General features: G+C 38.6%; 1 protein-coding gene across 2 annotated transcripts; it reads right to left on the bottom strand.

Annotated features, from left to right (window-relative positions):
• Positions 1-584: 584 nt before the first annotated feature.
• On the bottom strand, positions 585-13,474 carry LOC127428972 (protein zer-1 homolog). 2 transcript variants are annotated; one of them, XM_051677670.1, is made up of 16 exons: positions 13,349-13,474; positions 11,609-11,874; positions 11,351-11,501; positions 10,757-11,211; positions 9,319-9,492; positions 9,094-9,208; positions 8,831-8,977; positions 8,539-8,712; positions 8,070-8,285; positions 7,877-7,918; positions 6,711-6,830; positions 6,434-6,549; positions 6,167-6,355; positions 5,988-6,085; positions 2,817-2,919; positions 585-1,419 (listed from the first exon to the last, which is right to left on the bottom strand). In XM_051677670.1, the coding sequence occupies exons 2-16, from the start codon at positions 11,773-11,775 to the stop codon at positions 1,362-1,364; spliced, it is 2,325 nt and encodes a 774-aa protein (XP_051533630.1). In that variant the 5' UTR covers positions 11,776-11,874; positions 13,349-13,474; the 3' UTR covers positions 585-1,361. The 2 variants fall into 2 exon arrangements, with proteins under 2 accessions (XP_051533630.1, XP_051533631.1); XM_051677671.1 differs by having other exon boundaries at positions 11,609-11,877; positions 13,349-13,472.
• Between the last annotated feature and the right edge of the window lie 676 nt (positions 13,475-14,150).

Here is a 14,150-nt window from a genome sequence, read left to right as displayed (position 1 = left end):
GATTGACTGAGAGCATTGTGTTTGTTCAACAATAAAATGAATCCTGAGGAATACAGTTTGCCTAATAATTGTGCACGCAGTGTAAATATATCTTTAATATATAATTTGATGCGGTGTCTGCTTTCTCTTCAAAATAATAATAATAATCATGATATGTACGCCTCACGTGCCGGGACACGCCCTCCTGCCTCATATGATTGACAGGTGCAAAGCTGCATGTTATCAACATCACATATATTGAAGAAATGAATTCTTCTGTCTCGTCACTTCTTCTCATATTATTTAAAAAAATAACTGTCCTAAAGTTTAAGAATCCTTCTCTGATATTCTGTATGAATAATTAAAAACACTCCTTTACAGAAATGACCTTCGGACAGTAGACAAAGCACAAATAGTTCACTATTAATATATTTAAAGATATTGCAACATAAAGAGCCGGAGTTAAAATGTTATACTTACAGATACTCACTCATAGTTGTTTGTAAGAATAACACTGATTTATAAGCAGGTACTTCGTGACTTTTCATAGTTAACATATTATTATTATAAAACAGCATCCGTAAGAAATAACGACAGCAGTCGAGCCGATTGTAACAGATTAATATTAATATTTTCTCTTTACACCCAGTGTTGTGTTGACATGTCACTTCAGTACATCATGATTTTATTGCGGTTTCAGAACCGTGTAGAAAAACGTGCTGCATTTAAAAGCACAAACCTGCAGGTGTAAACGCAGATTAAAGCACGTCTGATCAACTACAAACATACACACAAAACTCTGATTCCACTGTTTATCTCATTACATATTCATCATTTGTAAATAAAAAGTGAATATGATTAAAAATAAGAAAAAAAAAAAACCTCCCCAAAAGATAGCGCTTTAATGACAGATCTGTGATTTATCTCGTCAAGCGTGTCGTTCTGTGACGACTGCATGAGATTCCAAGAGTCGTTTATTTTAACGCCATTAAAACATACAAATGGAACACAGAGAACTCTCATCCCAAAACACAGAGATCCAATCGCCAGCTTGAACAGTCATTATGACATCATCGTCCGTTACGGGCATTATGATGTCATTGAGAACAGGAACTGTGAGAGCTTATATTCCAGCCACACACACACTCACACACACACACATATACTGTATACACATTCACTCGGACACATTATCATATACAAATAAAACCAGAATCAAAACACCCCTAGAATGAGGCAGTGTTCACTGCTAACCAAGTGCAACACAATCACACAACTGACACACACACACACACACACACACACACACACACTATAGTGTGGCATGACAGACGTGTGTGTGTGACAAGAGTGAGAGCTGATGTTGTGTGTCCTCCACACGTCTACCGGCTGGTGTCCATCGGGTCTTCCTTAAAGTTCTCACACTGATCCATCACTTTACTGTAACCGAAAGAGAAACACACACACATTAACAACACACAATCTCAAAACACAGTCACATGACACCACTTGAGTACGAGTTGGCTTTTACTCCCACACAGAAAAATAAAGAAACCATCAATGTTTAACCCTAAACATCATTTTAATAGACCCTTATGTAGCAGAGTAAATAAACACAGCAAATATTATGTTTGCATTTCTATTTGTTCCAAAACTCACTATTACCATTATGTTTTCACAACTGTCAATAAGAGGAAAACATTAGACAGAAGTGGATTATGACCAGCGTTGGGAGGGTTACTTTTAAAAAGTATTCCACTACAGATTACAGAATACATGCTGTAAAATGTCATTTGTAACATATTCTATATATTACTCAAGGTCTAAATACTTTGGATTACTTCTTCAGCACTGGTAGATTTGTTCACTTGTTTTGACTATAAACAAGTAAATAAAGTTAGAAAATTCACTTATATATATATATATATATATATATATATATATATATATATATATATAAAAACATTCTCTGAAAAAATAAAATCCTAAATATGTTATGCAGTTTTGCTACTTAAGTAAATGTATCTTGTTTTAAGGATATATATATATATATATATATATATATATATATATATATTTTACAGAAAAACAATGTTTAAATTGTCATTAATAATAAGATTTGTGCAGTACATCTTTGCTCTAATATCAAAAGTCTTACTAGAGAAATAAATGTATGCTTTAATGTGCATTTTTGTCATAAAATTGATTATAAACATTAATTGTGTCTGGTAACAGATGCATGTAAAGGCAAGAAATAGCATTATCACTTTAAATGTTCACATGACAATTAACACAAGGTTAACTATTTTTGCTTCTCCAAACTTCAAAACCCCACAGAGTGAAAATAACCACATCCGTTTCTGATCATATGTGGATTCTGTTCATAGAATGACAGAAAATATATCATTTGTAGCTTTCTATACGTTGTTAAATTCTACATGGGTAAAAATATCCTAACAGTATAAAAAACATAGACTAAGCATGTAATCGTGTATTTATTGGATTTATGTTTCTGTTTTTTGTTAAGCTGTAGAAACACAATGTAGCTCCTCAATGACGTCATATTCACCTTTTCACTCTCAACAGTGTGAACTTGTATGAATGTAACACATCATAAGAAAGTGTTTCACTGCTGTTCAAACGCTCCTCGGATCACATCATTTATATGGATAAATGTTTTCCAACGGAATAATCTAAACATTAAAGTGAATAAAAGTCGTACCTTTTTGTAGGTGCATGTCCTATGATATCTTATGATTATGCCATCTTGTACGAATTATTACGAGTTGTCATGGGACAATATTGCCTGAAACTGTCCTGAGTGTGTGTGTTCGTACCGTGCCATGTCCTTGGTCTCTTGATGAGAAGATTCCAGCTCTAGAACTTTCTGCAGCAGAGCGATGCCACCTTCCTTTATCAACAGAGGGCAGTATTTACTCGCTACAGGATGTCAAGACAACAGAGAGAGAGAACAACTTGATCATCAGCCATCATGAAGAGATATGAATGCTCTGATGAGATATATTTAAATTAGGGATGTGAATAATGTTGTTTTTTTTCATCATCAATGCATCTACTTTAATATCATTGAATCTATGTTACAATCTGATGTTGATCCTACATCACTTTTGCACCTTCAGTTAATGTTGAAACAACAAAAGTCAAATGTAAAATGATATAAAACTTAGTCCCACGTCTGGTGCAGAATTCTCCAAGATATATAGGGAAGTGTGTGAATTAACGTCACTGGAAACTACCCTGTCTCATCTAAGAATTGAAGACCACTTGAATCTGTTTAATTCTACTTGCTCAGATATTTTAGACACTATTGCACCTCTAAGACCTAAAACTCATAAACCAATATCCTTTCCTAGGGTTACTGAGTTCACTTGCTCACTCAGAAGGCAATGCCGGCAAGCTGAGAGAAGATGGAAAAAATCCAAATTGCATGTCCACTATGATGCACTTAGAGAATCTCAAAATGTTCAAATTTCAAAAAGCGTTAAAAGACGGCAAACACAAATACTACTCTGATATTATTATTCTTAATTGCAACAAGCCTAAAACCTTGTTTGTTATAGTAAATTCAGTAATTAATCCAACTATAAAAAATGATCCTGATCCCTCTATTACTAGCTGTGAAAACTTTCTTAGTTTTTTCAGTGGAAAGATCGCCGACCAGCGCTCTAAAATTAACCAGCTGCCCGGGGCTCCATCTGAATCTCTTGCCTGCAATGCCGAATGGAGAGAGTTTGAACACATTACACCACCAACTTTGGTAGAAATTATTGCACACCTAAAACCTACTTCCTGCAGGGGTGATTCGATTCCTGCTCGTCTTTTTCTTTTTCTTTATTTTTTCCCCAATTTGGAATGCCCAATTCCCAATGTGTTCTAAGTCCTCGTGGTGGCGTAGTGACTCGCCTCAATCCGGGTGGTGGAGGACGAATCTCAGTTGCCTCCGCGTCTGAGACCGTCAATCCATGTATCTTATCACGTGACTTGTTGAGCGCGTTACCACGGAGACGTAGCGCGTGTGGAGGCTTCACGCTATTCTCCACGGCATCCACGCACAACTCACCACGCACCCCACCGAGAGCGAGAACCACATTATAGCAACCACGAGGAGGTTACCCCATGTGACTCTTCTGATTGGCATCGCCAGCGTGTGGGTGTGTCTTTAAGACCAAGCCTATATAATCTACAGGGGGTCCAATAGAATCTGATGTAAAATCTTAAATTGCATAAGTCACACCTTTGTGTCTCTAGATGCAGACTTGATGTTTTTTAGAATCCTAGCCCACACCCCCTCCTCCAGTACCAAGTTTAAATCTTTCTCCCATAATCTCTTGATAGAAGTTAAAGCTCCATCCCCCAGACTCTGAATTAACAGGGAAATAATGGACTAGAGAGATACTAGAGTACTCAGGGTGTGAAGTGAGTTCAAACTGTACAACTGTATAAATGTTAATGTAGTTATGAATCAGACAGACGTATTAGGTCACATCTCACACTGTCAAAACACTGATGAAAAATCACACAGTTATTGGCTTTGTTTACACTTGGTATTTGATGCGTTTTGGGTGATCTGATCTCAAGTGGACAGGTGAGACACATCACTGTTTACACCTGGTCATTATATGTGTCTCTTTTGAGCACTTGTGTTCAGATTTCGAGGGGAAGGTCTCTGATTTCATGACGACAATCATTACGTCAGTGTATAAAGAACAAAAATAGTCAAAGAAGAAAAAGAAAGTGCTAAAACTCGCCGCACCATTTCTCTAAATTATACTTACGAACCCAATGTGCTCACATGTGCTCAGAGATGTTTCAAACATCTCTGAGACCCCGTTTCCACCTGATATTAAGATGCATTTTGTGTGATCCGATCACATGTGATCAGCCCTAAATACAGGTCTAAACGGGGTTTAAAACGTTTTGTGATCGGATCACAGAAACCACATACAAATATGGTCAAAAACGCATGTGTCCGCATCACATTTGAGGTGTAAATGCTAATCCGTCCTGTATACGTCCCGCCACCAGTGAAGCTCCACCCCTCATCTGTCAATCAACTGCTGTGCTAAAACAAGAGGTTAAACTTTGCCATCATTGAGCAGCTTTAAAAGGAAATAACTGTCTGATCAGAACATTTTAAAAAATTAGATACATACACAATCACGAGAGCTTCACGGATCTTCTTCAATGTGTCTGATATCAACACAAATGACAAGAACACCTGAAGCTCCTTTAATACAGGTAATCCACTAAAATAAAGGATAATTCTGCTTGACATGTTGTGTTTGTGCTTAAATTAAATTTCAACCGCATCTGGGAGAAACAGCGCACCGTTTTGTTCATGCTTTTTTTGTCTTTTCTGACTTTGTTGTGCTTTATTATCATGCAGTAACACACTGACATAATGATTGAAGTATGTCGTCATGAAACAGAAACCCTCCCCTCCAAATCCAAACACAAGTGATCACAGGAGACGCATTTAAACAACCAGGTGTAAACAGTGATGTGTCTCACCTGACCACATGTGATCAGATCATTCAAGATCCATCTTAATACCAGGTGGAAACAGGGTCTGAATGTGCTTGAAATGGACAAATCTCGAAACACTTTGGAACCCGTTTCCACCCGTCTTTAGCACTCCGTTCAGTTCTCTCATCATTTATTCACCTTCATGTTGTCTCAATGGGGTCCAACACTTTCAAGCTCCAAAAAGGACATAAAGGCATCATAAAGATAATCCAGTGGTTTAATCCATGTTTTCTGAAGCGTGTAAAGTGCTCTGCTCATGTGTTAAGCAGGAGGAAGTGTAATTAAGCTTAAAATCATGATTGCAAGACTGCAGATATCAAGATTTATAGTGTAAAAGGAGTTACATTTTGGTCTGTTTCTCGCCCAAAATTTTTATGATGAATTATTACTGTCAGTTCAGGTACTTCTACACATCCTTAATTTGAATGTCATATTTTCACTGTAAAGGCTTTGAGACTCACGGTAAACTGACACCAGGTTAAAAAGTGCCCACGTTGCCCAGTGCTGACTGACCGGAGCGCCACTCTGCGGGAGGAGACGCAAGATGGGCTCAAACGACCTGCAACAGAGACACACGTCAAACGCATCTGTATTTAAGCGAGGTGCCGTTTTATTCATGAAGGGGTTTATGGTCATGTACCTGTAGTTGATGTTTCGTCGTGAGCTCACGTCCCAGCTCTGAATGGCCGCCCACATTTTGTCCATGACATGTGACCTCTGCGGCTCCTCCATGTTCCAGACCTCCATCCCATCAAACATGATGTGAGATAGAACGCCACATGCGTTATACGACACTTCAATGCCGTCGGCTTTACTGTCCAACAGATCACTGCAGAAACACACCAAGAGCGTCACCAGAGCTCATGAACCAATCACTAAACACGTGTGTATGTGACGTGTTTCAGACCTGAACACAGTAATGAACTGTCTGGTCAGCAGCTGCGGCCTCAACGCCTTCACTTCAGCCACGTTACCCAGCAGCCCCAACATGTTACGATGCAGTTCCTGTTTATCAGGAAACTCCTGAAATCAAAAGAGCAGCTGGATGTCAACTCACTCCAACATGATGACTGTGAGCTACTCAAACCCTTCTCAAATGTAGTATATACTTGGACAGTACACAAACTCAGGGTTTGACACACAGTCATTGTTCTACAAGCACTCAAACACAAAAGCTAAGAGACCTTCAGACAGTCCAGGAAGAGATTCATGCCGTTACACTCCAGAAACATCTGACAGTTATCAGGCGTCTCATCTGTGATATTCCACAGAGCACTCCACGAGAACTCCATCACCTGATCACACTGACATCACACACACACACACACACACACACACATCAATGACATCATCACATCAGTACATTACTGTCATTAATAGAGATGAAGTTAAAGGATTAGTTCACCCAAAAATGAAAATTCAGTCATTGTTTACTCACCATTGCGTTGTTAAAACCCATATGACTTTCTTACTTTTTGACTTCTAAACATGTCTGAAGAGTTTGTAGTGGAAGATTTGATGCATTTCTATGCCCAGCCTTATTTTTTTCAACGGATTACTCAATCAAACAGAAACATAGAGGAGCTACAGGCCGCCACAGTCACACCGTGTCCTAACCTGATGGCAAACAACTCGTGATAAAAGGTATATTTTCGATGTTAATCAGAGTTTTTGTCCTAACCAGCATTGATGAGTGACGGGACATTCTATCGATCGCTTGTTTTCTATTTTCGGCATCACGCGCATAACTCCATCCACTGTGAACTGGCACCGGTCCAAAAACTTTCAAATAATAAGGCTGGGCATAGAAATGCATCAATTCTTCAACTACAAACTCTTCAGACATTTTTAGTAAGTTCTGTTCTCTGTTTCGTGTGCAGTTGTGTTGTGTTCTGTTGTCACTATCGCTGTTTTTAGATAAACAAAACGAGTTTTCACTTGAACGCCCCAGTGTCGTGAGGGGGCAGCGTGAACTGTTGCTCTCGTGTCCTATCATGAACACACACAGGAGATCAACGGTCAGTGAATATTTTCACTAAATAATACATTAGATTTCAGTTTGTTTCTCACCACATCTTATCGTATGCTTTCATAACAATCATGAGTCTCATGGAATAATTTATTAGACTTCTGAATTATACTTTTGTGTTCTTTTGAAGCTTGAAGAGGTGGTCACCATAAACTGCCATTGTATGACATCACTGAACACAACATTTTAACACAATTTCTCCCTTTGTGTTCAGAAAAAGACAGAAAGTAATATAGGGTTATTACAACACAGGGGTGAGTAAACAATGACCGCATTTACATTTTTGGTGAACTATCTCCTTTAATAGGTTACACAACTCACCATTCTGTCCTGCAGTTTCTTCTGTATCAGATTCAGCATTGTCTGTCACACAAAAAATTATTTTCTGTATGACTTGACACAAATTTTGACATTTACTAATTACAGCATCTAAAATTTAAAAAAAAACAACAAAACCTATTTTTAAAAATACTAGTTTTTGCAGCACCATAAAACTCATAAATCGTGAACTAACCTTAACAAATCCCATCTTGCCGACGGCTTCTTTGTGGTCATTATCGACCTGACAGACGAGAGCGTTACACAGGTGAACAGCGATGCGCTGGATGGACTCGTCCTGACGTGCCGGCTCAAGAATCTTCAGCAGTAACAGATTCACACGATGATACTGAAACTCCAGTTCCTCAGGAATACTGAAGTTACACAGCGTCAAACAACAGTTCCTCTGGACCTACACAAACACACAGACAGACAGAGAGACAAACAGACCGTTTGATTTTACTCATCTAAAAATGCCTAGTTTTGTTTACAGTCTACACAGGCAGCTAATGTACCATTTAAGGTAACATCCTGACCAGACTGTGAATATGGAGCTATTTTCTATTGATGCACTTCAGAGCTAATTACTATATATTTAAAAATGATATTGCCTATGACAGCTTAAACGCTCCTTGAAATCAAAATTGTGTGCGTGTTTAACTCACCGTGACCTCTTGGTACTGCTCCATGCCATTGAGCACCACCTGTATGACCTGTCTGCGCAGACATACGCTCTGATCGCTGCGGTACTCAGTGTTGGTGAGGTAAAACAGGGCGGCGCTGCCCGTCACCTGAATGCTCTTGTCATATTTATGAGTCTTCAAAGCTCGAATCACCAGCTGACAAACACATGAACAACATCAACAGAGAACCTTCAGACCACCACTGACAGATTATTAATATGAGTGTATTAAACATAACAGAAAACAAAACTACAGTAGTTGTGCAAGTAGTTACCTGCAGTGCTCGCAGAAGTTGACTGCAGTGCTGTATTCTGGCGATGTCAAAAAGTTGGTTAATAGCTCGATGGGCCAGTTCTGGCCGCTGTTCTGTGTACGCCTCGATAGCATTCAGGATCTGATCCTCATTCTTTGAACCTGTGACCTGAAAAAACACACATACACACTATAGTCATAACACTACACACATACCATCATAACAAACTTTCTGTAGAAAGATAAAGACCCACTGCAGTATGTAACAGTGTGTGTGTGCAGTACCTTATACGCAGGTATGTGTGTGACGTTGCAGAGTGTGGTGCTGTAGAGTCCTAAGAACTGCAGCGGTCTCTTTAACTCCTGAAATGGGTAAATGCTGCTCTTACATGGCTCAATGCTGCAAAACACACACACACTCAGATAAACTCATTGCTTCACAAACACTGAAGTGAATGAGGCAGGAAGTGTAAAATAGCTGCCCAGGATTGGAAATATGTGTGTGTTCACCTCGGGGGTCCCATGGCTTCTTCAAACTGTGGCACTGTGCAGTTGTCCAGCATGATGTGTCCAGAGATGTCCAGAGACACCAGATTGACCAAGCCCTGAATAATACTGCTCAAAATCTTTCTTGTCAACTTAAACTTAGATGTTCTCTGATTTTCTCTGGAAATATCCAGATGTCTGCAGAAAGACATGAAGAAAACGTCTCATCAGTTTGATCAGGCGCTTCTGCAGATGTGACATGAAATCACATTATGAACTATTAAGTAAACCTCATTAGTTCTGTGATCAAATCTATAAACAGTTCAAGATCATCTCTTTGATCAGTTTTATGATTAGTTCAACAATCTGCTTTCCTGATTGGTTCTATGATCAGTTCTATCACTGGTTCTCCTAGTGGGTTCTGTAGTCCCTTCTATATGATCTGTTTCCCTTGTTGTTTCTATCATCAGTTCTCCTGGTTGGTTCTATGATCTGTTTTTTTTGGGGGGTTGGTTCTATGACCAGTTCTAGATCGAGTCTACGATCCGTTCTATGATCTGTTTTTCTGGTTGGTTCTATGATCAATTTTAGATCAACTCTATAATTAGTTCTATGGTCTGTTTTCCTAGTTGGTTCTATGATCTGTACTAGATCAGCTCTATGATCAGTTATATGATCTGTTTTTCTAGGTTCTATGATCAGTCCTATGAACTGTACTAGAGTTTTTCTGGTTCATTTTATGATCTGTTTTCCTTGTTCGTCCTATGATCAGTTCTAGATCTGCTTTATAATAGTTCTAGATCATCTCTATGATCAGTTCTGTGATCTGTTTTCTTGGTTGGTTCTATGATCTATTTTTCTGATTGGTTCTATGATCTGTTACATTTCAGCTTCATGATCGGTTCTAGATCAGCTCTACAATTGGTTCTATGATCTGTTTTCTAGTTGGTTCTATGATCAGTTCTAGATCGGCTTTATTATTGGTTCTATGATCTATTTTTCTGGTAAAATCTATGATCAGTTCTAGATCAGCTCTAAGACTTGTTCTATGAATGGTTTTCCTGGTTGATTCTATGATCAATAATTGATTGACTCTATGATCGGTTCTATGATCAGTTCTAGATCGTCTCTACAATCGGTTCTATTATCTTTTTTGGGGGGTTGGTTGGTTCTATGATCAGTTTTATTAACTGTACTAGATATGTTCTCCTGGTTGGTCCTATAATATGTTTTCCTGGTTGGTTCTATTATCAGTTCTGGATTGGCTTTAGTTCTAGATCAGCTATATGATCGATTCTATGATCAGTTCTAGATCGGCTTTAGTTAGTTATAGATCAGCTCTATGACTGGTTCTATGTATTTCAGGGACAGTTAGTCTCCTAGTGGTAATATCGGGTTGTACTATCTGTTCTTAAGAGCATAATGATGTCACTGATCTCAGACTCATCCAGTAATGCCTCACCTCAGTTTGCTCATCTGCAGCAGTGTGTGGTTCAGTTCCTCTGTCAGATCAACATTATAGAGCACAAGAGACGCCAGTCGCTCCTTCCACTGGGTGAGAAACGCCGGGCGGGGCAGATGGATGCCTGACAGGTCCAGAGAGGTTAGAGCAGGCAGCGGTCTCAACAGAGTCTCTACATCAACATCTGCGGGAAGACTGCCCAAATTTAGCAGCCGTAAATGGTTGAAGCCCTGGAAATTAAAGTCCTGGTCCACCGTGTGCCTGTGAAGACGCTCTTCCAGATCTTCATCATCATCATCCTCGCCGTACGCCAGCGGAGCGCCACCTTTCCTGAAGAAGATGTTGGAGCATCCAAACAGACTAAGCGACAGCAGACAGTGTCTAAAGCTGTAGAGCGTTCTCAAACTGTGAGCCGTCAGACGGTTACAGAAGGTCAGATGAAGCTCGATCAGATCCTACAAACATTCCAAAACATCAGGAAAGAATAAATCGCTTTCAGCCTGAAAACAAATTAACATGACATACAGTACCAATAATTCTGTGAAGAAGCATGTCTCTTCTATCTATCATATTTCTTGTCTGATCCTTTCTCACCTGTTTCGCGATGGCTTCCAAGTCTCGGTCCCGAACGAAATCCTCCCGGAGCTGCAGGCGAGTGAGTCTGGTGCTGCGCGGGTCACTGAAGAGCTGGAAGAAGCCGTCCTGCGGCTCACAGTCACTGTCAGTGTGGACCAGATCCATGTACCTGTCAAACACAACCATCATTGCTGAATATTCACAATATATTTTTGCTGGTAATATAAAATTAACAACATTATGAATATTGCGAAGATTTATGTCCCATGTACATACACGTTCACCAGTTTATCACAGATCTCGCTAGGCAGGAAGACGTCAGGACGCAGGTGGAGTCTGTTCCGCTCTCCTGTGTAGCACATGGTTCTCCGCAGGTTCTTCAGACAGAAGATGGTGCACAGAGACATCAGGCTGTCCGGGTCGTCTCCTACTTTAGTCGCCATGATGGCGCCCCTGACAGTCGATCAGCAGGACGACAGAGATAAACACGACAGCGGTCTGATCTCAGGCGGCACACATTGAGAGAAGAAAAGCTGCTTTACCTACTGGACAAAATCAAACATTATGATTAATGAAAAGGCTTCTGATCTGTGATGATGTAAACATAAACATGATTCACAGGAGGAACACTCCCTCACATTACAGCATCATTGGTTCTAAGATTGGTCCAAATGATCACGTCTATGATTGTTCTACAAGTAGGTTCTCTTGGTGCATTCTATAATTTGTTTTTTTTTTTTTTTTTTTTTTAAAGGTTGGTTCTTGTGGTCAATTCTATCATCAGTTCTACAAAAAAATGTAAATAAATATCCAGTCTGGTTCTATAAGTTGAAAAATCAGTTCTCCTGGTTGGTTCTGTTATAAGCTCTATGATCAGAATGTTCTTATATTGGTTCTCCTAGTTTGTTCTATGATAATTTAAATGATCAGTTATATGGTCGGTTCTCCTAGTCAATTCTATCATCAGTTGTACCAACAAAAAAAATCTCCAGTCTGGTTCTATGATTGATTTTTATAAAAAGTTAAACAATCAGTTCTCCTTGTTGGTTCTATGATTAGCTCTATGATTGGTTCTCTTGGTGCATTCTATAATCAGTTCTACATTCGGTTCAAAGATCGGTTCTCATCGTCTTTTTTTAAAGGTTGGTTCTCGTGGTCAATTCTATCATCAGTTCTACAAAAAATAAAAATAAACCTCCAGTCTGGTTCTGTGATTGATTCTATAAGTTGAAAAATCAGTTCTCCTGGTTGGTTCTGTTATTAGCTCTATGATCAGAATGTTCTTTTATTGGTTCTCTTAGTTTGTTCTATGATAATTTAAATGATCAGTTCTATGGTCGGTTCTCCTAGTCAATTCTATCATCAGTTGTACCAACAAAAATATCTTCAGGCTGGTTCTATGATTGATTTTATAAAAAGTTAAACAATCAGTTCTCCTTGTTGGTTCTATGATTAGCTCTATGATTGGTTCTTGTGGTCAATTCTATCATCAGTTCTACAAAAAATAAAAATAAACCTCCAGTCTGGTTCTATGATTGGTTCTATAAGTTGAAAAATCAGTTCTCTTGGTTGGTTCTGTTATAAGCTCTATGATCAGAATGTTCTTTTATTGGTTCTCTTAGTTTGTTCTATGATCATTTAAATGATCAGTTCTATGGTCGGTTCTCCTAGTCAATTCTATCATCAGTTCTATGAACAGTTTTCATGGTGATCAGTTTATGTGACTGATACAGAATCACTGATAGTAGCTGAACTCTCATCATACATGTCACTCTGTTTACATGTTTCCTAATGGGATGAAAATTCACGCACTATTGTTTTTGATGTTTTATGTTAATATCAATATTTATACTGTATTGTAATAATGATGTAAATGTGTATATTCTGCTGATGATGATGATGAAGAGTGTTAGCGCGCTGGCTAACCGTTAGCATGTTAAATGAAGTCAGTGAGTTTAAAGTCGTTTATTACTGTGTGTCAGCGGCTGTCATGATCAGTGTGTGTGCGTCTCTTACCTGACGCGCCGCACTCCGACTGACGCGCCGTTCGCCTCACAATAATCGCAGAAACACGAACATTATCAGAAGATGATCAGATGTCAACAAAACCAGCGACGCATCCGGGTCACCTGCACACAGCACAACGTCACTTCCTGTTGAGTCTCATCGTTAAATCATAATATCAGTAATATCCGTAAATATAAATAATATCGGTAATATACGTGTTTAGAGTTTATAAAGACTGTTATTGACTCCATAGACCGTAGACTATCAATGATTCAAAGACACTATTTCAATTGAATGTTTACAAATATCTTTGTACAAGTAGCATGGTAATACCATATGTTTTGGATACTATGATATACTGTGAAGTGTAAATACCATGGTGTATTTCAGTACAACAGTATATATCAAATTACCATAATATTACCATAAAAAACCATCACTGTACCATGGTGAGAGAATTGACGGTTATTCAATCATTTGTAAACTAATTTGTCTCTAAAAGTGAGCTAAATCTGACAAACCTCTCCTTAGGTAAGGTCCTCAAAGGTCAAAATAACAATAATAATTATAAATAATGTCATAGGAGTAGAATTAAGATTTGGGTTAGTGTTAGTCTGTAGTCATTAGGGTTGGTTTATATAAAACAACAGAAGTTTATGACATGACCTTGTTTACATCGCTACATAATAATAATAATAAAAACTTTTACACTATTTTAATTCACCTTTAATTTATTTCTGTTGAATGTTAAAACATGTTTCATGCGCAAACACAATGAGTTGTGCAGAGTTTAAAGGTGTGAAGAGGATAA

The sequence above is a fragment of the Myxocyprinus asiaticus genome, chromosome 38 (assembly GCF_019703515.2).
Source record: "Myxocyprinus asiaticus isolate MX2 ecotype Aquarium Trade chromosome 38, UBuf_Myxa_2, whole genome shotgun sequence".
Lineage (NCBI taxonomy): Eukaryota > Metazoa > Chordata > Actinopteri > Cypriniformes > Catostomidae > Myxocyprinus > Myxocyprinus asiaticus.
The sequence above is the reverse complement of the archived record's forward strand: the minus strand, read 5'-3'. Positions and strand labels throughout refer to the sequence as shown.

Bases quoted from the DNA above. Each gene is read 5' to 3' on its own strand.
- LOC127428972 (XM_051677670.1), bottom strand. From the start codon at position 11,775: ATGGCGACTAAAGTAGGAGACGACCCGGACAGCCTGATGTCTCTGTGC. The intron at 9,493-10,756 runs GTGAGGCATTAC...GTCTTTCTGCAG, and splicing joins CTGCAGATGAGCAAACTGAG to ACATCTGGATATTTCCAGAG. The intron at 6,831-7,876 runs GTGAGTTGTGTA...GTGTGATGTCAG, and splicing joins AGAAACTGCAGGACAGAATG to TGTGATCAGGTGATGGAGTT.